Source organism: Anguilla anguilla, chromosome 12, assembly GCF_013347855.1.
Source record: "Anguilla anguilla isolate fAngAng1 chromosome 12, fAngAng1.pri, whole genome shotgun sequence".
Classification (NCBI taxonomy): Eukaryota; Metazoa; Chordata; class Actinopteri; order Anguilliformes; family Anguillidae; genus Anguilla; species Anguilla anguilla.
The window spans coordinates 22,951,432-22,978,955 of record NC_049212.1 but is presented as its reverse complement, the minus strand read 5'-3'; the positions used below and the strand labels follow the sequence as shown (position 1 = coordinate 22,978,955).

Genomic DNA, 27,524 nt, shown 5'->3' with positions numbered 1-27,524 from the left:
GCAAATGTTTTTAACGGGACTATGCTGTCATCTAGTGGACACTGAAGATAAATGACATTACGGGAACGTTAACAATAGCATTGCTTGGCCTGGTAGGGCCTCTCAATTAAACCTATGAAATTAAGAGAACCTTACCAGTGACACGATTCGTTATGGACTTCTGTACAAAAACTAGACATATGTGGCAGTATAATGTGTAAAATAATTATGCAAAATTATAAAAAATACTAATTGTCCATAATGGAAAAAAAACATAGCAACTACCAACTGTTGTATTATCACCATCAATCAGGCAAGCCCTTAAATGCGAAACTCATATAGTGGTGAAATTCAAACGATGTCAGCATCACTGATTGAAATAATAAAACAGAACCAGGCAGTCATGGTGCAAGCTTGCTCTCGCTGAAAATGTAGTTGACAGAAATGGTGAAATGGTAAAAAAAAACAAAAAAAAAAAACACCATGAATGAAGGAGTGCACTTCAAACAAAACTTGAGAACTCGTGGTAAGATTATAAAAATACAGAACAGACCGTCCTCACCCGCTTAATTTTGTGAGAAGGAGACTTAATCTCATTACAGACTTAAAGAGAAGGAGTCGGTGTTTTAAGATTTAATATTTCTGAAACATTGGGTTTGAAAAAGAGTACAAAAGTGAACTTGTACCTGTTCTGGTACAGTTTTCCTGCTCTGTCCAAGATGTAAAAAGTGAAATAGACATGTTTTTAAAAGCATATTCTACATATATTAATTGCCTTACATATACTTACTAGAAACCAATACAAGTTACAAGTTTTAAATACACAAAGGCCTTCACTGTTTAAAAGTGACATCTTTACACTGTTTTTTTATGAAATCTAAAAGTACAATACAGTACATGAGAGCACACTGCCCCTCCCAGCTGTGAGTCATGCAATAGTACAATTCTTTCCACAAGTGTCACAGCAAACGCCACAGCCCAGCTCTCGCACAGAGAAGGGCTGCTGGGAGAATTCAAGTTATAAAGTACATTACAAAAATAATAGTTGAAAAAAAAAAAAGATTTAATAGTCCATTTCCTAAGAATAGTGTGAGCTTAATTAGCTTGGTGGTTCGACACTTAAAGAAAGGGTTTGATTGTTTCTCCACAATCCCCTTCTCTCATCAATCCACCACACCAGGAATGCCAGTACGTTTATGGGTCCAGTAAAGGTACGTCTGTTTGTCATGTGAAACCAGAAGAAAATAGTTTGCATGATTGGGACTCTGTGGCCCCGAAGACAGAAAACTCAGACCTGGATGTTCAAATCCAGGGAAGATTACTTTTCTTCTGGTTTGACCAAACATTAAATTGGCTTATCCTCTTTAATGGAGACCGAGAGAATGGGGGCCCATCGAAGATGGCTGCACTCTCACGTAACTGCACTGATCCAGCCACAAGAGGGGAATCTTCATACCTGCATCCCAAGGGAAAAGCCGCCATTTTGGCTCTATGCTGCATACATATACATTTCATATACATGATTATACATTAAAACTCACTTTAAAAATATAAACAGGATGTTAACAATCCTCATTGAGGTTTTGCATCACGTGAAAAAGTCTGAATAAATTACAAAATAAAAATCAAATATAAAATACTGGAAAATGGCTGAAAAGGGCCATCAACATGCAAAATGCGCATCAGTTTCCTTGCATTTCAGTTGTGAAAACCCAGGATCTTTCCTTACATGCGGAAAAAGTGTTCAAACCTGCAACATATTTACAGTTCACAGGTTGATTGCTTAACAAACAAAAGAAATTCTATAGGCAGTTTAAATGCAATCAACTAAATGTTTCTGTTGGCAGTAGTATAGAAAATTATTTGACATTTAGTGATAGCACTCAATGAATAATCCAATAAATACAAAAATGTATAACTGCATATTGAAATGAAGGCAACTCAACATGAGAAGTTGTTAGTCACACTTCAAGTTACTCAGTTGTGCGAGTTTGGTTTTATTGCCATAGTGTTTCTTGGTCCACAGGGCCCTCACAAACGAGTGCATTCTCTGCGTATACATGAAGGCATGTTTGTGTTGTGTTTGAGGGTGGGAACAACGTTAATCATTAATCTGTGATCCTGAATGAGAAAACTGGGTAAAATCTGAAATGAATGAGAAAAGTGGGGGGAAAGAGGATTGAAAGAGATCAACTCAGGCTTTCACAGTGGGGAACAGTGAACCCGCTGAACTCCGTACTGGGGGGTCACCCCAGTGGTGCCCTCAAGAGGGCAGCAGTGCGCTTCCCGCCCTGTCAAACTTCTTTCCTTTAGAGAGAGCTGCCACCTGCTTCATCAGCTCTCGGTTTTTCGCCTGCAGAGGTTTAAAAATAAAAAAGAGCAACTCGCAACCAATATCATCAACAGGTCATTTTACTGAAAGAAAACGCTCGTTTCACAACACTTAAGCTGTCACTTCATTCAAGCCTGAGAGAAATGGCAATTTGTAGGCATACGATTTCAGGAAAAAAGATCCAAATGTTATTTTAAACGGGATGTGAAGGTTTATTTACTTTTTACCTTAAATAGGATATGGCTTATGCATTCAAATCTGAAATTGACCTGTATTGGCTAGAAAAATGAAGTTCACTTTTTTAACAGCTACTAGCACTAGGGCACCACCATTTTGGAAAAATCTAGTGACATCACTCTGTTGATTCATCTCGGCTGCTCAGCGTATTACTACTGCAAAACAACTGACTTTCAATGAGCTCAATGAGGACTCGTGACGGTACTTTTGTATTGCCTCGGGATGCTCAAATGAGTATTACCAAAAAAAGAACGTATTAAATGTCACAAAATATCACTCACAAAACCTCAACTACTGTGCTGCTGGTTGGCTGTTGTGCAATGGCCGTCCACCTGTGGCTGTGGACGGGGGGCGATTGTTTGAAGACCAAAATTGTCCACATTCATCAAAGACTCCCTCCTCCACTGACCCGTTGCCCTGTCCCACAGGTGCATTGCCATTTCAGAGCAGCCAGCCAGAAGCACAGCAGTTGCGGTCTCGTCAGAGACAGTTCGTGACATTTAATAAGTTTCACTTTTCTAGCAAATACAAGACAATTTCAGATTTGAATGCAGGGGCATATCTAAGGAAAAAAGCAAATGGAGTCACATGACCGTTTGTTTCACTTCCCCTTTAAAATGGCCTATTTTATTTCCTGCATCTCCATGTACTGTATACTACTTATTATTGTCCTTATATCCCTTTTTTTTTAATTGAGCAAATTAACTAAAAGAAAAATAATAATTTTGGCCAGAAAGCAGTGAAAACTGAGTCATAAACCACAGGCTACTGTAACGTCCAAAATTATTCACACCTGTGCTATAGATGAGTAAAGAGGGCTGTATTAAAATAACACAGGTAATGAGCTGTATTGTATGCACAGAAATGTGCATATTTTACACCAATACAATGGTTTAGAGAAAAAGTATCTGAAAGATGTTTAAAGATTCTCTTTGAAGGAACGAACAAAGACCACTGCCCCACGTTCACCAATCTCACAAAACATTAGAGAGCGTCAGACCACACCTGCTGCTGCTCCATGGCTTCTTTGTGAGCCTTCTCCATGTTGTTCATTTTGGCCCTCATATTGGACTCCTGGTACTGGAAATCAGCTTTCAGCTCTGTAAGCTGGAGAGGGGAGAAGACACACACACATTTGTCCAACATTTGTGACGAATGCACTGTTAACTGGTTTCAGGTCTGCCCACAGACATGCCCCAGTACCTTTCTCTCCTTTTCCAGTATTGTTTGATCTCGCTGCTGCAGCAGTCTCTTCAGTGACATCACTTCCTCCTTCAACTGGCTGATCAGGATGAAGTTGTCTGTTCCTCCCGAGTCCATTGACTGATTGATGGAACTGCTGTTGAGAAACAGGGTGGCAGGTCTTTACATTAGTATTCTTACATGCAAGCACACATCAAAGCACCCTGTTTGATCCCTGTGGGAGCCCTTGGCTTACCACTCAAAACTCATCAGCTTCAAAAAATTCAATTAAAAGATAATGTTCAATAACATAGCAATATAATTCCATTTAATGGCATACAGTACCTAAGTCCACTTTGGAATACAGTGATATTCATCTTTTGAAACATGCTACAATAAGCGTAATTCTGAATACAGTGATATTCATCTTGACAAACATACTAAGATAAGTGTAATTCTGAAGTCAAATTTAATTTTTAAATGAACCAACTGAAAAGTACACAAAAGGTGTTATTGAACACTCCCCAACCATGGCAGAATTAAGAGTATGATGAAAACATCTTGCAAGCAATGCCGCAGTTTGCTTGCTCCACAAGCTCTTCTCCAACACCCGTTCTGACAATGCATCGTGCATACCTGTCTCCGTTTGATGGCTTTGTCTCAAGTTTTGGTTTCTTCTTTGGAGTCTCGTTCTGAATTGAGGAGGATTTATGGCTGAAGGAGGAGAAAGAAGACCCAGTTTGAGGTACAGGCTTCTATACTTTTGAAAAAGGATCACTAATATCAACTCATTCAACTCATGGGCGTATAATCTACACAAGACTTTCTAATGCAGTGACATGACTTACTGGAGGACATTTTAAAAGATATAAACAGTATTACAGAATCAAGATTGAAACAAACAGCCTATTTGTCTTGGGTTCTGAACAAGTAACACCCACTATCACTCAAACTGAAAGCAAAGCTGCCGTCAGCTCTGGTTTGAAAAGGGTCGTGAACTAAATGAAATCAAAGAGCCAACACCCGATTTCTACTGCGAACAAGCTGAGCATTGTGGGTAAAAGGAATAGAACTGCATCAATGCAAAAAAGGGAGCACACCAGCCTCTTACCTCTGCTTCCAAGCTCCCTGGTCCTGCTCAGGGCTGAGGCTGCTCAATCTGCAGTGAACAAGACAAACATTACACAAACGCGAGCAGGGCGGCCTCTCTTCCTTATACCACTCCCTCAAGTGTAGAAGACCACACCTATTTACCAAAAGGCAATGTGGGGAAAGCAGGACTGCCATGAACATCTTCAAAATTTCACAACTCATTCAAGGCCCATGAAACCAGAGGTTCATGTTTACACATAAATCATGGTGGTCAAAAATATGGGGCCACTTCTCTGAAACCAACCACATAGAGACATTCAGAAGTCACTATGAAAACAGCCCACACAAAAAGCTTCTGTCCTTGGTGGCTGCAGTTTCAGGACTTAGGACCCACAAAATACAAGAGCATTCCAAAATACAACATACATTTCAATTAACCCTGCTGAAACTTTGGAACCTAAAACGTTATTAAACACTTTGTTTGAAAAGCAGAAGTCTATCGAAAAGTCCTTGATAATTTTAAGCCCATTGAACACTCAAACGCCACAGACATCTGTCAGGAATATGCTTAGTACTGTGCATCACATTTATCCTGGATCAAAGGAAAGTGAAGTGAAATATCGTACTTGTGGTGTGAGCTGCTGTGTCGCTGGTGGTGGTGATGATGATGGTGGTGGTGTCTGGGGTGATGCTCCTTCTCGTTCAGAGATGAAGAGTTGGAGTGGGAGGAGCCGAGGCCTTTCCTCTGTTCCTTGGTTTTCTGAAGGACGCGCCGATACGACAGTGTGCACAGCCAGCAGAGCAGCTTCCCGTCCACCTGACGCACAGGACATTGCACAAGTGCACTATGAGTAACCAGTGCAAGGGGCCAAAGCTTTACTCCCAGGTACAGATAAACTGCCAGCACTGCATGGCAGATGCACACAGACTGTCATTACTCCCCTAAAGAACCTGCTGCATCAAGATTCTATGCAAGCACATGACAGCACCAGCTCAGGCTGTCAAAATACTGATATGGTAAATGGTAAATGGACTGCATTTATATAGAGCTTTTATCCAAAGCGCTTTACAATTGATGCCTCTCATTCACCAGAGCAGTTAGGGGTTAGGAGTTAGGCGTCTTGCTCAAGGACACTTCGACATGCCCAGGGTGGGGTTTGAACTGGCAACCCTCCGACTGCCAGACAATCGGTCTTAACTCCTGAGCTATGTCAATATAAAAATGTACCTTCGGGTGCGCGGACACATCATTAACATACCCACACTCGACCAAGAACAAAGCAAAAGGCCGCACAAAAAGCCCCATCTTAGCACATCCCAGAGAGACACATACTGTCTAAACTTACACCCTTGCAAATGGTACACAGCACGTAACGTGTCAGCTGGTTCTACAAGTACTTCACTAAGCCAACAAAATCCCTGAGCTGGCTCTGATATACTCCATTCAAATACTTACAAAATGAAACACCAGTACCACCTTGATAGGACTGTGAGACAGGTGGGAAAAGGTCTGGACTGATGAATGTGTGGCATATTGGTCTGAGAAACACTCTGGTTTCATGTTAAATTATACTAGTTATGACAGTTTTGAGTTATGAGTGGGTTAATCTATTGGAGAATTTGACAGCACTGACTAAGCAGCAGATGGCAGCTTAAGCTATTAAACCCTTCTGAGTAATTTTAACAAGTGCCAACTGAGTCATTTAAACACCCATATTTGTACAGATCTCCCAGCACACTGGTATGTACAAAATGGCAGCAGATTTTCTACTGTGAAGTTACCAAGCAGGCTCTTATGATGTGCAGACAGACAATCTTTGCACATCTATTACAGCACCAGACAACCATTTAACATGCATCTTTAAGCAAATGCGACGGTCAGATCTGCAAACCACTCACAGAAGGTATAAGAAATGTGACATTTATCATGTATCATCACTCTATTATAATTATCATCATCATTCTCATCTTCATGTCCAGTACCTTTCTTCGGCCCTCCTCCTTGCGGTCGAAGGCGCACTGCTGCTTGCACTGCTCGCATGTCTGTGGGGGGCCGTACTTCTTCTCTGAGTTTGTGCAGCGCTGACATTTCGTCCCAATGAAGGCAGCAATGATGTTACAGTACTGACAAGGTTTTGGCTATATAGGAAAAAGAATGGATGATGGCTACGCGTTAGTCAAGACAGCCAACATCTACTGGATGTGAACTAAAAGCAAGGTAACACCATATGAGAAACTTGATTTCAAAACTGACAAAGTAAAAAGTTGACTCAGGTTGCCAAATCTGCTTTGTTCTGGCTGCCAGCTGAAACAGAGTCTCATAAAGACTAAATGTGTTCTGACATGCTTTTTGATTCTGAAAACAATTCTTCACTTTACACATTGACAATCTTCGAAATAGTTTTATTAGAAAATTACCAAACTCAGACTTACCGTTCCAAACTGTTTGACATTTTGGGCACACTTTTTGCAAATAGTGTTTGTTTTGCTGTTTTTTTAGAGAGAAAAGAAAACCTTGGTTTAGAACATTCCATAAAAAATAGAACTTAGCAGACACTATGTAGCAAAACTAAACAGAACACATCATTAAAAAGCACTTAAGCTACATTTCAATCGTAGATCTTAAAACACCATCATGCAATTTAAATTCTGAATCAGAATGTTAAATACTGAATGAATAGCCAAGGTTGAAAACAATAAGTCTTATACAAAAAAGTGTTTTTTTTCTGGTGGATCCAAATGCCAATCTATAGCAAATAGGCACAGCAGGATTTTGTATTTTCATCAGGCTGGTTATGCTTCATTATTTTGCGCAGAATTCGTTCATTTACTTGTGCATGCCATCTCTCTTTGTCACCACTAACCTTTCTTGCTGGAACTCCGACCGACAGAATGTGCATTTCACAATCGGATGAGCTATCCGACACTCCTATTTAACATGAAATAAAATTAAAGCAAAATGTCATTGCAGTAACACTGAAAGAGAACGCATACATTGCATAGGCCAGCTTTACTTATACTTCACATGATACTCAACTTCACATAAGCCATTTTCAATTCACAAGTTTGATTTGCATTACCTACAAGCCACAAAGTGAAAATTGTACTACTAGCCATGCACATAACAGATACATCCAAGACATAATGTTAATATTAGAATCATTGAGAAAATGAAATTGTCACGTTTAGCAGACATTTGGCATTTATTAGCTACATTATAAATTGCTCACAGGCCGGATTCACTGATCAGATTTTCCAGCAAGTTAAGCTTGGATTTGCTCAAATCACAAGCTACACCGTTGCCTAGAACTACACAAACCAATTTATGGTTATGAATTTACATGGCTCGCTTACAAACATGCCAACACACGTGTACCCGGCACCAGCTACAGCCAGTTACCATTAAGCAGTTGTTCAAACATGTAAATACCGAATAAGCTAACTACGTTAACTAGCATTTCTTCGAACATAGAAATTGTACATAACTCGATCTAACGATAAAATTGTTAACTATCCCCCTACTATTCCACACGACTTGAATAATAGAAAAATCAAACGCTGGTAGTATTTGCAAGAATATATATTCCAAGTAGATAGTCAGCTTCCCTCCGCGTTTTGTTAAGGAAAACAAATGAAGGGTACACTGTGTTTTTCTTTCGCGACAGTCCACGTTAGTCATTTTTGCCCACAGCCAATGATGTGTACAAACCAATTTCTATAATGAGGGTAAATATAAGCTGCTGGTGGTATAATGCAATAGGAGAAACAAGTCCGGTGTAGTCACTCAGCGTGTGAATCCCTTGCCCATAACCTCTGCACGATTTTCCCCACATTAACATTAGCTAGCAAGCTAATGGGACGTGGGTGACAGAAGAGCAATATTCAAACCTTGCACAACTGCTGTCCCTGTGAAAGCTCTTCAAACGGATACCGTTGGTTACACTTCGTACACGCGTACAGAGCTGTTGTTGCCATTCTCATCAAGAAACAAAAAGGAAAATGTAGCTAGCTAGCAATCTAACTAGCTAGCTTGTTAGCTTTATATGTCTATTACAAATAAAAATGCAGTTGTTTCTAATATTTATCATGTGAATATGCCTAGCTATATAAACGCATTGCTTTGAAATGTCGATTACCTATACCTATAAAATGCATCCAATTCTACAAAGGTTAAAAGGAGTTTAAGCTCTACTCCGCTTTTTCTTTTTTCTTTGCTTTTTTCCTTTTTTTCTTTCTTTGGTTTTCGCGTCATCATTCGGACCGGATGCGACCAACAACTACAAAGGAAGAACCCGAGAACCAACCAACCATCACTGACTGCCAATGGGCGGGAATTTACAGGGCGTTTTTTCCCCTCATCAAATATACCTGCGCACCCCTCTCTCTGACTGGTTAATTTGGGACAAATCACATGATGAGTTAAAGGCCAATGCGCAGAGCGTTCGGTGGATAAAACGACGCTGTTTGATAAAAAGCTAAAAAATGACTCCACCATAAACTAATGGTCCTGCTTTATAACCACTGTAACGTGTGAAACACACTACTGTACAACGTCATCGCTAGGGTTAGGGTTAATTCGCGTTAATCGTTTGCCAATACATACAAACAATTTAAGCGAAGAGCTAAATTAATGAAAGCATGAAATGGAAAATGGCACATTAACCTTCTGACATTAGTGTGAGGTCGCGAACATCCGTTATCTAGCTAGATGGTTCAAATAATCTATACTGAGCATGATACAATGAGTTCCGCGTCTAAATTTTTAAAATAATTACCAGCGCTATTCTCTCTTGTTGAGAGCATCAACTCATTTCTGAACGTATGCCACACCCTCCAATACTCTGACGCAATTCAATTGCGTAGCACTTTTACGCGCCGCGGTTGTGTTTTGCGTTCCTGTGTTTCGCGTAATAGGTAAGTTCGGTCTGACAAGGCTGGCAACTGTTTTTAACAGATATGCTATGAGGGCGTTTGTAAATAAATCATAAGCAACCAATACATTCCAGTTTGATGGAGACAACATCTAAAACACCATCATCTGCGCCCAGGAATACAAGTGAAATGGTATGTTGCTTAGCTAACTCACACTGAAAGACAAACAGGCTTCTTAATTTCTAAGTGTTGTGGCTAGCCACTATCAACAAACTGCTAGCTAACCTGTATCAGTGTTTCACCCTCGCAATTACGAATGCTGTAACATTTTCCCGAGGCAATGCCACTGCATACCGAGCAATTGGACATTGTTACTAGCAAGTTTGCAATAAAATCAACCGTGTAACAGCTATCTGGCACCTTGCCGGTGTTGGCTTGTTATAGGAGTATAACGCTAACTTACCTAGTTTATGTGATGGGTGCCCGTTGTACATCATTTAGCTAGCTAAAATTCGAAAACTGATCGCGCTTTAGAGTTCAGCTACTTCCTGCCATATATGCAAGGATTCTGGGAAGCGCGCAGTAGGGCAACGACCACTGAGTTTATACACAGTTGATTTTTCAAGTGTTGCATTCTTAGCACTCTGAGTTTGCAAACAAATGCTTTCGGGTATTAAACAATCAGCTTCTTACCGGACTGTTTAACTAATACGGTAGGTGACTAGCTAATTACCGCAACTCATTTAATAGCATCATATAACCTTTAACTTGCTTAGGTGAGGGTGCAGAATTAGAAAAAACTTGCTGCTAGTAAAATTCCATAGTAAATACAATTAAGTGCGTTTGAGTCGGGTTTTTTTTTTCGATGTGCAATGTAAATGTATTGTGTGTATATATGTGTGACGTTAATTTTACGCCTTGTGAAGGTGTTCTGACTGGGTTCACTCGTGCATTAATTTCCTCTTGTCCCTGTAGGATCATCGGACTGGGCACTCTCGTGGATACGTTATGTCAGACAGCGTCTCCCTGCCCTCCTTTGCCGAGTACCCCACGGACCGGCCTTTTATCAACGCAAACATTCCCCGACGGTCCCTCAACAAGCATGTAAAGGCATTTCCAGAGAGCAACACTGCAGGTGCGGGCAGTCTCACCCATTTAACTGGTCTGCTTCTTTCATACTGAAGGCTAGAAGCCAGGCATGACTGTATATCAGTTTGAATGATATTTCTAGACCAGGGGTTCCATTCCTGAAAAGCTGGTGCACATCTAGGTTTTTGTTTCTACCCATTACCCTGGCTCAATACACTCATCTGTTGCTTACATCAGTGGTTCACATGTTCATGAGACCACTTTAAAATATTTAATAGAGACCACACATGGTCTGTCATTAATTAGCTCATCAATAGGTTTAGATGGATGCTCAGATCAGTCATGGTGGGTTTTCTTGATTAATTAAAAGCTGTTGGAATGAATTCCAGAAAAAGATCAGCCTCCTACAGCAACCACTGCTCTGGATGCTATTGTGAGCAGTGTGGTGAACTGTATTTTTTTTTAGTAGCCAATGCTTGTTTGCTCTATTTTAGAAAACTAGAAATGCATGCTTTCTGCACACCTGGCTTGGAATAAATGTATGCTTGATTCATAGATGGAGGATTACACCTAATGTCAGTGCTCTCCATAGTTACTGAGATCAATATTGAATACAGTGCTGGGCAGCTTAAGTTATACAGTGTGTTGAACATGCTGTGTACCACACACAAACACATTGGTGAGGGAAAGGATTCATCTTGTGATAGGCCTATATCTAGTGTAGGTTTGTGGATTCCATTTACCTGTGGAAATTGCATCGTTGCCACCATTTCATCTGACTGACTGGACTCAGCATGGTCAAATTGTGTTAGGATTTAATTAAAATATCATTTTGTGGTTACATACTCCTGAATTATTAATTCTCCCTTCTGAAGGAAACAATGCTCAAAGACAGCTATAATTAATGAGGAGGCCATCCCATTCATATTACATGGCGTATGGTGAGATGCCTGTGTCCTGAGGGTTTTACTTTATTTAAAAAGAACATGGAAACACCATTACTTCTGCTGCATTAGAGTTATTGTTTTTTGAAGTAATTAGAAGCCGCTGCACCTTGTGGCTGCTTAAGCCATTTGTAGTCCTGCAGGTTGGCGGGTGTTTGCAGCTCTTTTCTGGTTGTGCAAAATAATTATCCAGGTCAGAGCGATGTAAATTTTTGTGAGTAATTGTATATTATACATGAAGTGGTGAGGAGGGATGTGCAAATTTGATAATTCAAATTTCTGTGTGGCTGCAGAAGTAAAATATTTGAATATTCCCCTCTTCTCATATGAAGCATTGTAAAACTCAAAGTCACATGGTAAACAATAACTCTCCAGAGATTCTTATATTTTAAGGGGGAAAAAAATTATCATTGACAGAAGGCAGTCTTTGTGCTATATGTATATTTATTGAAAGAAACTCACCACCCAACAGTCAGGGAAATGCAGTATGTGGTGTTGCACTGGTTGCTAATATATCATCTGGCGCATGGCACTGCACAGCCATTCTGTCGGCGCTTAAGAACTTGCAGGAGAAGATCCACAGGCTGGAGCTGGAGCGGTCGCAAGCAGAGGAGAACCTGCAGCGCCTGACCCAAGAAACCACCCGACACAAGGCCGTCCTGGAGGATGAGAGGGAGGGCAGCACACACAGCCAAGGTGAATTAATTGTTGCCAGAGGCCCCTCAGAGCTGTACCATCTCTATGCCTCTATCTGACTCCTCCATGCCTCCCCAAACCCCCCTTCCCTCCCCCCACAGAACTAGCCACGCTGCTGGCTGCGGCTGAGTCGCGCTGCAGCCTCCTGGAAAAGCAGCTGGAGTATATGAGGAGGATGGTGCGCAATGCCGAGTCGGAGAGGACGGCTGTGCTGAAGCAACAGGTTGCTATGGAAATTCCAGAGGAGCATGTTGGCCAGTGCTCTTTGTTATTATTTAATATACACAAACTTAATATGACATTGTTTAATACATCAAAAATACTGAATATGATTATCAGCCACAACCCCAAAATGCAGTTCCATTGGTGAAATACCAGACTGGAGAAGCTTATTTTGTAAAATTGTTGGCACATATTTAAAACAATAGAGGACATGTTTTAATTAAAATCTTATATTACTATGCACATTGAACAGAGATAATTTTTCTACCTGAATATATAGTGCCTCAGTAGGGTGGAATAAATCGTTGCTATGCAACAGAAGGTGTGTTGGTATGCCTGTAAGAGATATGAAGTCTGTAGTAACATTGGCATTCGCCACTTTGTCTATAGGTACTCTATTGTCTCTTGTTCCCTCCTGCAGGCGTCCCTAGAGAAGGAAAGATCAGATGACCATGCAGACGTACAGGCCAAGTTTGAGAAGCTGGATATGTTGGAACAGGAGTACATGAAGCTCACTGAGACTCAGAACCTAGCAGAGGTAGGTTGTTGTTGTTGCTATAGTTACAGATCCAGAGTTCTGCCTACGCCTGTGGGCTGTCGTTGAAGGATTGATTCACTCCACAATGACCACCTTGGAAATGTCAAGGCAGAAAGAACAGAAGAACAAACTGCATATTGATTATTTCAAACATTGAATAGCTCAAGAGTGAAGATGTTGGCTAAGCAGTGGAGTGTTCTGTCAGGGTGTTGAAACCTTTTTACAAATTCATCAGTCACCTGCCATTCGTACCATGTTTATATAAACACTCAGGCTCATGCTCACTTTGCCTCTTTTTTCTTTTCCTGTGGTTCAGAGTAAAATCAGAGAGCTGGAACAGAAGCTGCAGGAGGAGGAGCATCAGAGGAAGCTGGTTGAAGACAAGGCTGCCCAGGTAGAGGTTTTTTCTCCCCCTCTTTCTCCCTCATTTGTCTCACTCTTTTTTTTTTTTTTTAAACACACTGCACAGTGTGGCTCACCTCCATGATTGTGAGCCAAGGAGAGTGAGTACACACACACATTCTATGTTTGCTCGAGTAAGCTCTGCTGAGAACTGTGTGACTATGCAATCACTGGCACCTCTAAAGTTACAGACAGGGCTAGAGGCCAATCGCATCCTCCTCCAGGCAGTGTCCCCCTCCTCAGCCAAGGTCACAAAAGATAAGAAGAAAAAACGTGCTGTCAAGGTAATGTGTGGGACATGATGGGAAATCGTAATGTTTTGTTTAAGTCGATTCTCTTTTACACCACGATGACGTGTGAAATGTCCCCTGTCTCCCAGAAGCCACTGCAGCAGTGTCACTCACATGCACAGCCACATTACAGACTGAGCCTAGGGGATGTGCCCTTTGTGGCAGGAACGGTAAGGCACTGATATTTATGCAATAGATTTATCTAACAGACAAAGGAAGCAATGAAAAAGGGAGCCAACAAGATGTAGACAAAGAAAATTAAATGGTTTGCTAAATTGTAAAGGGAAGGTCACTATCCCCCTATGCAAACCTTTTAATTTCTGCACAAAACCCCATCAACCACAATGACGACTTCGTTTTCAAACATTATGAAATGTCCATTTCCATTCCTGCTTATCATTCTGAATGGCCTGTGTTAACAGCCTGTTGTAAATGTAGAAAATGTACAATAAATATAAAACTCACCCTTTCTAGTCCACGAGTACGAGCCATTCGGTCCGCGCCAACGTGCAGCACGTCCTGCACCTCATGAAGCAGCACAACCCCCAGTTCTGCAACGACCGTGTGCTCAGCGACATACCGTTGGCCAGGAGGTCCTCCCGGACGACCAATGGGAAGAAGGCTTCAGACTCCCGGTCTAGCAGCACTTCCTCCTCTTCCTCTTCCTGCAGCGAGGAGCTGTCAGAGCTTCTGCTGGCCCTGCAGGATGAGTTCGGCCACATGAGCTTGTGAGTGGTCCCATCCCACCCTGCTCTTATACAAGTGACTAGATCATTCAAGTGCATTTTATACAATAAATCAGCATTTTTTGGTTTTGGTTCCGGTTCTTTATTTCAATACCGGTTACAAAACTTCTTTCCTACTGTGAAAAGGGACTGATTTAAATCTGATCTCAATTACATTATTTATTCACCTATTATACTATTATTATTCACCAGCCTGATACTTTGCAGGTTGTGGCAGAGCTTACATGCTAGTACATAAAATGTATTTTCAGCTGTATTGATACTTTGTCACAGAGTAATTCCTACATGATCGTTTTGTTGGCTAAACAACTGGTTATATTCAACTAGCTAAGCCTACACAACCGCTAGCCGTCTAAGCTAGGGAGCTGCCTGCTTAGCTATTTATAGCTAATGGCTAACGTTAGCATAATAACAAGAGCTAAAGCTTAAGTCTGACAGTACCAATGGTCCACCAACACAAGCTGAAACACCAAAAAAGCGAGAGACAGTTTGTGTGTGTTCACTTGTATTATACTCGGCCCTGACCTTCGGGCCTGCTGTTTCTGACAGTGAGCACCAGGAGCTGGTAAAGCAGATTCAGGACTCGCGGACAGACAGTCTGCGGCAGCACCTGGAAAAGGAGCTGGAGAGCTTGGTGAAGCGAATGGAGGGCAAAGGGGAGCAGATCGCCAAGGTGCGGCGGCACCAAGCACAGGTAGGCTGGTGCTCTGGAGGAAGGTGTTCCTCTTCTCCAACTCAGTTTATAACATTGTGCATTTGTCTCAAACCCTGCTGGCATTGGTACCTTCAGCATGTGTGAAGACTGCCACACAGCATCACTGTTCTGCAGACAACTGCCAGATGAGAGGACTGAAGTGTTGACCTTTTCTATGGAAATATTCTCTGCTCCCCTCAGATGGAGAAGCTGAAAAAGGAGTCGAAGGGTCAGAAAGGGCACCCCAGCAGGGTGAAGGTGATCACTACGGTGACCACACGAGGTAGAGGGGCTGGACCAATCAAGGTGAAGTCAGGGAACAAGAGCAAAGACAGCCTAAGGCTGCTGAGGGATATGCAGAGCCTTCAGACCTCCCTGCGCAGTGACCAGATCAACTGGAGCTACTGAGTGTGTGTGTGTGTGTGTGTCACAGACTCTGGTAGAACCAGCATCATTTTTACCCTGTGGTCTTGACATCATCATGCCAATGGACATTAAACATAAAATCACAGGAAGGGTTTAATTATGCTGTGAACATGGCACAAAAACTGGTCCTAGGTCTGCTGGAACCACTAAACAGGGTGTTTTGGAACTCCAGAGGGAGCTTCTTACTTTTGCAGTGTAGAGACTGCAAGCACAAACATTGAGGGGCGTCAGCTTTTGTCTCTTGACACTACAGCAGAGTCAGTACACGCTGCACATCTTGAAGTCCGTCCAGTTAAATAGGAGTTTATGGGCTCTTTAATTGTACTGGAACCTAACCTTGTGTTTATAAAGGAACGGAAGGTCAGAATCACCGTGAGAAAGCTCGCTTAGTTCTGGAAGATCTAAAGTTAACCTTCAAGCCACTTGTGCCTCAGCAATCACAAATTGTTCTCCGTGGAAAGAGGGCTTCTCAAATCCACAATCTGAAGTTTACAACCAACTGACTGAGCAAATGGGAAGTGTCAGAACTCAGCAACTGTGATGAAATGTGGCAGCGAAGGCTGAGATCAGGCCTACTTTCACTTCCTAGTTCCTGCTCAGAAATTTGAAAGTGTGGGGGAAAAAAAAAAAAAAAACTTGACTATTTGTTGTAACTGAAGAAGAATGTAGAAGTCACATTTTTCTCTGACGTTTCATGGACTGACTTCAGGGGTTTCATATATATAGTTTGTGGAATTCTGATGTTTTACAATAAAGTATTTATTTTTTACACCATTGCTCTCTCTGTTTAATCACCAAAACAGAATATAGAAACAACGTGGTCCTGTTTTAACCAGGTGTGTGTAATGGTACTCCCATTGTTCTGTTTTTTATACTAATATTAGCTCTTATGTAGTCATTGTCTGAAATTGAGACGTTTATCGCTGCTGTCCAGAACGTTGCACCTACAAGTCCAGTCAAATCAGTTATTTTGATTTATTTTTACATCTTCCAGTCACGGTATCACAGGATTGTAGTGCTACATGCAATCACCTATTTTATTTTGTAGCCACAACAGCAAAAATCACGATTTGAAGAGCCCAAATTTTGCAGTTTGCATCTACTTAAGTATGAATGGCAGATGTAGCAAAGCTGTGTGGTCCAAAAATAGTGAATTATAACTGTTCACATATGCCTTAACATGCATTTAGACCAGTTACCACTATTTTGTTTTAAGCACACTTGTCTGAATTGAACACCAGACCATGGTTATTAATTAACTTTAACACTGTTCCCATTAGGTAAAGACTGCTCCTGTTAGGCAAGTTGCTCAAGATATTGGCAGTTGCATAAATTCACAATAATTGAAATGCAGCTAGCATGAACACATTCACAGATCCTGTTAATTAGCAGCAGAGACAATTACTTCCATCTCAGATCTTGCAAACAGGTGGAATCTTAACTACTCACTCACCTGAAAACAACCAATTTCCCCAAATGGCCTGCCTTCCCAATCCATCCACCAACCATTTGGGTTGCGCCTGGGCAGCACTCAGGCAAGCAAAACACTAAATGCAATCCCCCTTTCCAACCTTCTGAAAGGTTCCCCGTGACATTCAGTCACTCAAGCATACATTACATGGGATTCAGACAAATCAAGGATTTGGTGTTCAGAATAGCTGACTACTTTCAATACATACAGTAAGCAATCTTGCAGTCACAAAATGCGAGACAAATGGGTCCCCCCCCCCCCTTTTTACGTGTAGGAACCGTTTAGTTACTCAATGCAAATTCAAGTAACTACACATTTTGTTACTTGACAATCACTGAAATGGATAAACAGTGTAAACATTCATTTTGCTGTAAGTATTAATAAATAAACAGCTTGTAAGTGCTCTGGCGTCAAACAAGGCTTCAGAAGCAGGCTGCGCTTTGTGACTACTTGTAAAAAGGCACTAAAGTTTGTGTCCTTTTCCCCCAAAATAGCCCAAAAAATGTACATTTACACTGACGTATTCAGTCCAATTGGCCCAGCCCTGTGTGTCCAGCCAGGACAGCAAATTTCACCCTCTTACAAATGCATAATCGTAAGTTCAAGTTCTCAATGCTGAAGCATAGTTTCAGCTCCAATGTAACTAATAATAAATTATATTTAGCTAAATTTGGCCATGTAGCAAGCGTTCTGGAATTTGCAGTTTCAACTGTAACGGACCACTGGAGCGGTGCGTGTGTTAATTACACCTACCTGAGCAGAGCTGCCGCTAACTTGTAAATGTCAGTAAAACGAACCTACTGACTATAAATTAGGTACGCTATAGTTGGTTTTCTTTTTTTTCATTCTTTCTTTTTTTTTTTTTTTTTTAAAGCTTCCAGCAATGTTGGAATAATCCAGTGCATAAGTTATTTTAGTATTTGTTACTGTGGTGTGTTTACACCACAGTAACAAATGAGAGATTAGAGTGATTACAGTAAAGCTGAGGGCAGGTAGGGCATAGGGCCCCACTCTTCCTGGAGGTAACGGGAGTGAAATATGGCTGTGTAGTGAGAGTCTTTGGCTGAGAACCTCGGGTCTGCCATCGCCCAGGCAGGTGAGGCGGACCCCAGGTCTGTCAGGGCAGCGCTGAGGGGCCGTGTCCTGTTGCATGCACCTCTGCAGCGTTTCCCTTCAGTGAAATCAAGGTGTCCCCTAAAAACATGTCCAACGGCACGTCCGGCACATGGCGCCACCCTGTTCAGGAGTGCACGGGCGCGGCAGGGCTCGTGGGGGAGCTGAGCCGCTCGGAGGCGGCACCGGAGCGGCCGGCCGCCCCACGCCGCAGGTCCTCCACTCTCCTCTGTAGCTCCGCACGCGCGGCCAGGAGCTCCTTATAGCGCTGCTGCACCGGCTCCTGGGAGGGGGACAGAAATACACACACAACGAGCATCAAGCCACGTCACAGAGAAGAGACTTACAATGACATCATCCCAGCAGCACCAGGGCACAAGCAGACCATCTCTACAGAGCAGGGCCTCCCTTTTACACCAACCTCCGCTCTTACTTAATTAGCCATTTTTTAGCTAATGGTTATATACAGCTGATGGCTACGTATTCTAAGTACTCTTAAAATGTCTGGGGGGTAAGATGATCCTGTTTATTAACTGGAACAAAAACGATTCAATCTGACAGTTGCGGAACTAAGAATACCACGTGTGCAGCATGGCTGCTCCGGAATGGAGTCCGGCACAATGGGTCAAATAAAAATGTGTGAGGCTTGAAAAAACCCACTGTGCATCCAGACAAAACAAACAGCACATAAAACAACAGATGCGCTTCAGGCGGATGAGAAAGTGTCAATGAGCATCTTATGACAGTTCTGTACGTTTCATTCAGAACACAGGTGACGTAAACGGGTCTACTTACCTGGGGCCTCATGCGAGGGTTCCAACGGATGTAGTACCCCACCCACAGCTCTAGATGGCGCATGCTGACCACAGGGAACAGCACATGATTGGAGTAGTCCACATAGAGGGGATTGGTGAACTCCTCTGGCTGCTTGTTAATGTAAGACCACAGAGAGGCAGTCCTCTTTGGAAGCTCCTTGCAAAGAACAGATACACAAAACAGGTGATTAAGCATACATCCAAAGTGGACTGCCTTTTTTATAGATTAGTCATACAGGAGCACCATCATGGGAGAGTACTCTATGGTGCTGTATGATGATGGTACGGATTCATATTATCTGTAGCATCCTTATATGTTAATCAGTAAAAACAAAAATAAGTGCTCACAAATAACAAATAACCTAGTGGCCCCTTTGTAGACTCATGCTTGAGGCATCCATATAAATGCTAACCCTGGACTTGTGTGTTACAGAAATGATAAATGTTTATGGCTCTAGGGGGCACTCTCACCTCCTTCTCTCTCTGTTGCTCACTGTTGCAGAGGAAGGTTCCAAAAAGGCAGCTGTACAGGTGATCCAGAATGGTGATCAGGAAGAACTCATTGAATTCAAATGCTGAAGGAAACTAAATAAAAACAATAAATACTTGACAATTGAAGACTAACATACAGCAACCATATCTCTGTAAAAAGTGCATTCAAAAGCCTCTCTAGTGCTACTTTAGACAAGGCGGTTTATAAGACTCTAAAAAAATTTCCCTAAATCCAGGACAGATTAGATAGCACCAGTGCCTAACAAAATATTGTACCTTAGAGATTTAAATTTTAAGCATTCAGCTTAAGTTCTTATCCAGAGCAACTTACACAGCTTACATTACAGTCCACTTGCACAGCTGGATATTTATTGAAGTAATTCAAGTTAAGAACCTTGCTCAAGGGCGCAATGGCAGAACCTAACCTACAAGCTCGGAGTCACAAGCCCACCTCCCTGACCATTGTGTTACACTGCGGCGTTTAGAGACCGGAAGGTTTCAGCGACGGCCCTCACCTGTCGGGTGAGCTGCCACACGCAGTCGATGAACTGCAGGAAGACGGGCGAGCGGTCTGCGTCAGAGTGGTTCCTGTCTCCATGACCCACTCTCTGCGCGAGCGGGAGGTGAGGTTTAAAGGGGGAGAGAAGGTTAAAAAGTTTGGGTTAGACCAAGAACGGTCAACCATAATAACAAAGGACCACAGTGTCACCGCGCTATTCTCATTCTGCCTCAAGTGATCATCTGAAAGTTATTGTTTGGACAGGAAGTCATATCTCCTGGTGTCCCCTGTGTAAAACAGTTCATTAAAAAAGAAAAATAAACCCAGCAGGACTTTGTCACTCATGTCAAACTGTCACAGTACCATTAGAGAGAAAGTCGACACTGATTGATTAAGTCACCTTATGGCAACTTCAAAGTCATGGAAAACAGTGGCTGATACTTCTATTAATAGCCATCGGTGTCCTATGCAAAAGTTCAATGCAGGAATGGTAGGGGGGGAGGGTAAAGTGTTTTGTTCACATCATTGTAAAAAAAATTAAACAAGATTAAAAACTTAAGATTAAAGAGCCCTTGCAGCAGCAGCAGCAGCAGCTGTAAAGGCCAGTTTTGAAAAGTAAGTGTATGTATGTGAGAGACAGAGCAGGGAGGTGCAGGCGAGTACCAGCTGGAATCGGTGCCCGAAGCTCAGCCACTCCTTCTCCACCAGCTGCTGGAAGCCGAGCAGGCTGCGGTAGTGGGAGTCCAGCATCAGCAGGGAGAGAGAGGTGAGCTGGGCCGTGCGGTCCCAGCCGTCGCTGCAGTGCACCACCACAGACGTCTTCCCGGACTCCACCTTGTCCGCGATGCGCAGCGCCCCCGCAAGGATCAGCTGCGTGGCACGGATGGAAGGGGTCAAAGGACAAAGGTCACAGCACAGGGAGATCAGGCAAGCTGTGTAACCAAAGCGGGGATGTGAAGGTTGTAAGCCCTGTGGAAACCCCTCCATGGAGGATTTCGCATTAGCTCTCCATCGCTCCCTTCATCCCTGTTTCGGTGCCCCGTGCCCCCTCCACGCCCCCCTCTTTCTCTCACCTTGATGTGCTCCAGCCAGTGGGTGGACTCCAGCTTGGACAGCCAGTGGGACTCCTCAATGTTGGGGTACACCACCTCCTTCAGCTTGCGCAGAGATTCCCGCATCACGTGGATGTTGTGGATGTCAAGGAACACCAGCTCGGCGTTCTGATAGGCATCCTCGCTCTCATAGCCACCCCCTTTCATCTGCAGGACACACACGCACACATATACACACGCGCGCACACACACACACCCACAAGCACAAATAAGCCAAGGCTTTTTGGTAAACCGGTAAGGACGCAATTTTGGTTCACCATCTCTCTAGTTCCCTCTCGAACACTCATGTGAATACTGCTTTGTCCATTAGTCATGTAATTTGGTGAGAAGAAAGCAAACGGGGAGGGGAGTAACAGTGGAGGAATCAGGATTGAAATACCAGCCGGAGGGGGGCCCTTGCCTTATTCGCCGCAGCGTTGACGCTGGGACGCGCGTCGAAGATGAAGAGCTTGTGGGACTGGGCGTTGGCGTCCATGATGGCCTGCAGGTACTTCTCGTCGTCCTTGCTGCGTTTGCCGTTGACCCCCACCATGGGCTGGCTGCAGCGGGTCACCGTGGCCTGGCTCTCCGGGTGGATCCAGGACAGGACCTGGGCGACACTCAGGGTCACCCCGACTGCCCATCCTCACTACCCAAAGAGCAGCCTCTGCAGAGCGGGTGTAACGGCACCGACTAGACAGACTAGGCTTGGTGCTCGGTGCAAAGCCACAGGTAAAGCGCAGTTCTGTTGGGCTGATGGTGGTAATTGTGTTGTGTGGGGAAGAAACGTTGATCGCCAACCAATGTTTTCCACAAATCATTTTGGCATTCATCATTTCTGTTCTTATCTGAATTTGTTCTTTGGTGTTGATTTTTCTTTCGTTTTCAGTTTTGATTTCAATTTGTTTAGATTACGTTAGTTTTAAGAGCAGGTTTGTTAGTTTTAGTTTTTTCAAAGAAATTATTTTATTACTTTTTCCCCACACCAAGTTTTTATCTTACATTTAGTTTATGATAACCTTTTTGGGAACATACATAATTCACTTAATTTATAAACATGATTGATGATAATATGAAGGGAGCATCTTTAGGGGCCGTACAGATACACTTGCAGAGAGTGACAAATGGCTGATGTTTGTACATGACCCTGAAGTCAGCATGCCCTTTATGGGAGCGATAGGGTGTCTCCTTATGCTAATCAACATGAACAAGCACAAGCATCTATTTTACAAACTGCTGGCATTCATCACCCGATACACTTGGGACACGCACAAAAAAGGTCTTTGCAGTTTTCAAGACTACTCCGGCATGGTTTTTCATAGGAACTATTGTTAAGAGTGAAAGTGCAGTAAGAACAGTAAAAAGGTTTCATGAATGAGGCGTGCTGTTGCTGCAGACTCACAGGAATCCTGCCCTTGGCTCTGAAGGCTGCCACTCTCCTGAGCTCTTCATCAGGAGCGGTGACAGGCACCACCAGGGTAGCGGGGTAGGTGTCACACAGCTCATAGCGGTCGTTCACCTTCGTTATTCTCCAGCTCTCGTTAGGCAGGCCCTGCCAGTGTCACAGGGACAGAGAGGAAAGGACTCATTTTTCAGAACTTTTCAACGTGCAAGTCACATTCAGTGCAATTGGGTTATCGTGAATCTGAAAACACTGCTTGTGACATTATTACTATCAAAATATTTTGTACCTGCAGCATATACATTTGTGAGCTGCAAATTCCCTACCAGTCACCCAAGAAGATTAAGTCAAGTGTTACTGTGACAACTTTAGTTACCCAGACTTACCCATCAGTCAAAAGTATTCAGGCTGAATTTTATAAAGTACCTTTGGTGCAGATATAATTTTTTTTTTCTGCACCCATCAGCCTCTCATTGATGTGACCTTAATTAGCGATTTGTATTGCCAACTAGCATGAAGTCAGGATTAGGAATACGTTATTTTACAATTAACAGAAGTCAGGAAACTTAATGTGGCAGTCTATGGATATGGTGGAATTAAAATAATAAATACAGGATTTTCTATGACATGTCCCTCAGCACCTGAGATTTTCCTCAGATTGAGACAAGAAAAGCTCCCAAAGGAAATGCTAATTGAAAGAGAGACAGAAGGACAGGCACCACAGGATGTTCACTGACCTGTCTCTTGTATTCTGTGAGAGGGTCGTACACCTTCCACGCACTCTCAGGGAAAGTCAGCCCATATTGAAAGGCAAACATTTCCTGGAAGCAAACTGCCTTTAAGTTAAGCTACAATTAAAAACATTAAAATTAAGTTCAAATTACCAGAAAAATGAACACAATGATAGTACCTTACCAAGCCATTAGAGGCAGGAAAGGCAAACTTCATTACAACCTCAAATATTGACTTCTTGAGAGAGCCTTCTTGTGTTTTGTGTGCAAACCGAAGATTCCGTACATCCTAAAAAAAAAGGGGACTAGTCACATGATGCAAATAAAAGATAAGGAATGGGATTACAGAGGATTCAAGACTCCAGGGGGTTATCAACTTTAAGCAAAAAGCTAAGATAGCTCAGCATCGTTCAGATTCATAAATGGAAATAATATGGAGATAATGGTAAGCAGGAAGACAGTATAGTATATTACTTATATATAAAAACTAATCCATTCATAAAATGAATACCCATAGCCACAAAAACATACATCCATACATAATGCAGTATTTGGTAATGTATTCTTATGACATGGGGTACACTTCACCAAAGTATCCTGAAGAATGAACACATTACCTTGCACACAAGTCCATAGGACACTTCCCCACAGTTTGACGGTCCTCCGATTTTCTCCACCCGGCTGATCACTCCAAGGGGTAGATTCAACACTATCGCTGGATCCTAAGAACCATGCCAGCTCTTGATTATTAACAAAAGTGCTTATACTCAGTTTGCACCATAAGACAGAATTTGACCCACAAGTGCAAAATTAATTCTTCCTCATGACTGAAATCATTGGAGACAGACCTGCTAACCAGGGATGGGAATCCGTTCCATTTCAACTCACTCAATTCAGAAAATAAATTTAAATTAAATTAATGGAATAAGAAATGTCGTCATTTTCTGGGTATTTTTCTATTAATTGAAGTTGTTGAACTGAATAAATGTAAATGGAATTGAACTGAACCCCGTTGCTAACTTACCCCTTCTGTGCATTTGAAAAACAGCCTATAATTGGTCACGAACAAGGTTCCCCTGATGGCACCCAGAAAAGGGCAGATGTAGGTGACCTCTTCATCTACAAAGGAAATGGAAAAATTAAACATACTAGGCAGTATTTTATTTTAAAATGTTCTCATTTAAGACAATGTGGTCAAATAACCTGAGGTACCTTCCTGTCATGTGGCAAGCCAGACCAATACACTGGGGCTGTGTCCGAATCAGCCTCCTAACTAGTGTCCTCAAAGTATGTACTGCCTACAAAGCATACTTTTTTTTGTACGTTATAGGAAGTATGCAAAAAAATCCTCCATACTATTTTCAGGCACTATTGTTAAAGTGCCCCAAGACATTCCACGTATGTTCACGTTGTTGATGGAAAATGCCAGTGAAGCTGCTTTTTAAAAAAAATCACATTTTATCACATATTGAACATACACAAGAATATAGAAACAAACAGCCATATACATTTACATTTAAAATTGTCTGTATGTATTGCTGGGTGTCATTTTCAAAGATAATAAATTTTCTATTGTAAATTTGGACTTATGAATATGTAATTTGGCTAAAATAGTTGCTAAATTAATATAACATTGCTTTGCCTTGTCAGCACTATAATTATTGAAACCAAACACTACATGTTCAAAATAAAGAACAAACTCAGCAAAACCCTGATAAGAAGTATATTATCCTGGGATTTCATGCAAGCTCAGTAGTAGTCAAGTGAGCAGATTCGGACACGGCCTCAATTTCAAGGGGGGTCAATAAGTTAAAATAAAATTAAGCATGAAGTGGCTGAAAGAAGGCATAGTTTTGTATTTAGTAGGCTAATGATTATGTTACTAAAATCCCTTGAGAAGCATATTTAAATTCACTTCATAATTCATAACTTTTGAGGTAAGGTTATGGTTAAACACTGGAATAAACATTATAAAGCAGGTGTTTGACCTACTCATGTCTTGTATCGACTCGTTTGGAAGAAACTGTGGTTCCTCTTTAATTGAATTCCCAAGTGCCTGGGGTAAAAAGGCGCAGATATTTAATAAAGCATGCAACAAATCTGGGACTACAAATAGCATGACAAAACCAGCATAAGACAGTGGCCCTGACGCAACATGTAATCAAGGTTAAAAAGATTGTTTATTACACTTGGACCCCACGCTGGCCCCATGAGGGTAATTTATAATGCATACGAGTAGCGTAATCACTTTGGTCTATTTTTGAAATTTGAGTAGTTTAAAACAGTCATGAAGGCAACCCCCACTGAGAAGCAGTTCGTTACTACGTTTGATAGACAAGAGGTTCACTGAGGGAAACTACTGTAAGTAAAGTCATAGGTATTTCAAAACAGTACCATTGTATCCCAATTAATTTTACCCCATAGAAAACGTATTTCAACAAAGTAAACCAATGCAGAAATGGCATTCAGTGCAATTTGTCTAAAACAGGACTGCCCACCTTTTCCTGGAGATTTATCAGAACATCCTGTAGGTTTTTACTCCAGCTGTTAACAAAGCACCCCTCATTCAATAGCCAGAGATTGTGTTGAGCTGTTAATTAGTAGAATCAGTCGTGCCAAACTAGGGTTGAAATGAAAGAACACTATATCTACAAGAAACAGGGTTGGGCACCCCTATTCAAATTAATCTTAGCCGCTTACCCGATGCTCCATGGACATCTCTACAGAGCTGGATACTGCATCAGAGAGCTTTTGTAGCGATGACTGGTCGGACCGAGATGTGGAAGAACTGTGATAAAAAAAAGGGGGAAAAAATAGATTTTCACACGGTCCCAATAAAGGTTCACCCCTACAAGCCGGCTGGCTACGAATATTTGCAATTCCAACTTTAAATTTCCATTATTTTACCTTAAACAATAATAATACATTGTAATACATTTAAGAATAATTACATAATGTAGGCATACACATACGTATTATTTTAAAATATAGAAAAACTCGAAGGGAACGACATTGCTTGAAATTAATTTTAGTTTTTATGCAGTGTCATTCCATGTAGCCAAATAATATGTAGTTGAATTGACCGGACAACTAACGTTATCTAACTACAGCTGCAACGGAAATTCACAGACTACCATTATAACAACAAAAAGTTACTTCATACACGCGTTAGAAAACGTTGCCTTTACTTTCTAACGTTAGCTGGTTGGCTTGCTGTCAAACTATGACAGTGCAGTAATCCAGCCTTGCTAACATCTGGGCCTGACTAACTGGCTGTCTGGATATATTGAATTTCAATTTTAAAATTTAGCACTAGTCTATCTAATTTAGATTGCTAGGACCCCCACCTCGCCACTGAATCCAAACTTGGCTGTCTGGATGAGGACGGTTTAGACTGCAGACTCTCGATGCTCATACTCTTCTCCATTGTCGAGTAACAATAGTAGATTTTTTGCTTCTAATATTCAATTCACATACAGGCAGATAAAGTGAGTTGAATGGCGAGCACCAGCAATCTAGCAATTATAACACGTAAGTCTAACCGTTATGTTTCAGACAAAAAGCAGAGCTTTATAGCAAGAGACACCGACAACATTATATCGCTGCCATCTTTTCCCAGAATCCCTGGACATCAAGGGTGTGGTTTGTTTTTTATCCTGGAGAACTGTGCAGGAATTTACGGTAGGATCCCTGGCCGCAGCGAAGATTTCGGATATGCATATTTTGTAGCTAATAGCCTACAATAAAGGCAAGTAATTAACTGGAATATATATATATATTTTTTAAGAACAAATCGCGAAAGTTCTTATGGAACCAGGCTTAAGGAAACATACTTTCAAAATAACCATTGAAAAAATAACCTTTGAAGAAAGAATATCTTATTCTTTATGTATTTGATAACAACAGAGCAAAGTCATTAGTGTACGGTCAGTCCTATTAATTATCCTGGCGGAATGTTAGCTGAGAGGAGATCAGATGATAATATGGAGATTGATCACTGACAACTTTGTGAGAACAGAATCTAAAGATTAGACTACTGTGTGGTGTGACAGTTGAGTAATTGGATTGTTGCAACTGTGGTTTTGCATGATGAAAGATCATCATGCAACATCATTACTCCATAAGTGTACACGCACCCATTTAAATAGTTATGTGAAATATAAGATAAA

General features: G+C 41.8%; 3 protein-coding genes across 7 annotated transcripts; 1 reads left to right on the top strand and 2 right to left on the bottom strand.

The window, feature by feature from the left end:
• Positions 1-597: 597 nt before the first annotated feature.
• On the bottom strand, positions 598-9,563 carry LOC118209445 (protein FAM76B). Of its 2 annotated transcripts, none has more exons than XM_035384756.1 (10): positions 8,711-9,563; positions 7,687-7,751; positions 7,256-7,310; positions 6,806-6,961; positions 5,449-5,639; positions 4,842-4,889; positions 4,367-4,444; positions 3,752-3,884; positions 3,554-3,655; positions 598-2,332 (listed from the first exon to the last, which is right to left on the bottom strand). In XM_035384756.1, exons 1-10 carry the CDS (start codon positions 8,801-8,803, stop codon positions 2,243-2,245), a joined length of 1,011 nt encoding a protein of 336 aa, XP_035240647.1. In that variant the 5' UTR covers positions 8,804-9,563; the 3' UTR covers positions 598-2,242. The 2 variants fall into 2 exon arrangements, with proteins under 2 accessions (XP_035240647.1, XP_035240646.1); XM_035384755.1 differs by having other exon boundaries at positions 3,752-3,887; positions 8,711-9,559.
• A 57-nt stretch (positions 9,564-9,620) lies between these two features.
• Positions 9,621-16,510, top strand: cep57 (centrosomal protein 57). 4 transcript variants are annotated; one of them, XM_035384753.1, is made up of 11 exons: positions 9,621-9,886; positions 10,670-10,829; positions 12,268-12,423; positions 12,525-12,646; positions 13,067-13,183; positions 13,500-13,577; positions 13,777-13,869; positions 13,965-14,045; positions 14,350-14,603; positions 15,171-15,315; positions 15,517-16,510. In XM_035384753.1, exons 1-11 carry the CDS (start codon positions 9,833-9,835, stop codon positions 15,721-15,723), a joined length of 1,467 nt encoding a protein of 488 aa, XP_035240644.1. In that variant the 5' UTR covers positions 9,621-9,832; the 3' UTR covers positions 15,724-16,510. The 4 variants fall into 4 exon arrangements, with proteins under 4 accessions (XP_035240644.1, XP_035240645.1, XP_035240643.1 ...); XM_035384752.1 differs by having other exon boundaries at positions 9,622-9,886; positions 13,771-13,869; positions 13,968-14,045; XM_035384751.1 differs by having other exon boundaries at positions 9,622-9,886; positions 13,771-13,869.
• Positions 16,511-16,697: 187 nt separating this feature from the next.
• LOC118209442 (myotubularin-related protein 2-like) lies at positions 16,698-26,972 on the bottom strand. Its single transcript, XM_035384750.1, has 15 exons — positions 26,703-26,972; positions 26,056-26,143; positions 25,348-25,411; positions 24,380-24,474; positions 23,973-24,077; positions 23,540-23,644; positions 23,362-23,445; positions 22,625-22,774; positions 21,644-21,832; positions 21,205-21,390; positions 20,795-21,001; positions 20,148-20,240; positions 19,612-19,725; positions 19,121-19,297; positions 16,698-18,608 (listed from the first exon to the last, which is right to left on the bottom strand). Exons 1-15 carry the CDS (start codon positions 26,780-26,782, stop codon positions 18,453-18,455), a joined length of 1,893 nt encoding a protein of 630 aa, XP_035240641.1. The 5' UTR covers positions 26,783-26,972; the 3' UTR covers positions 16,698-18,452.
• Positions 26,973-27,524: the final 552 nt, after the last annotated feature.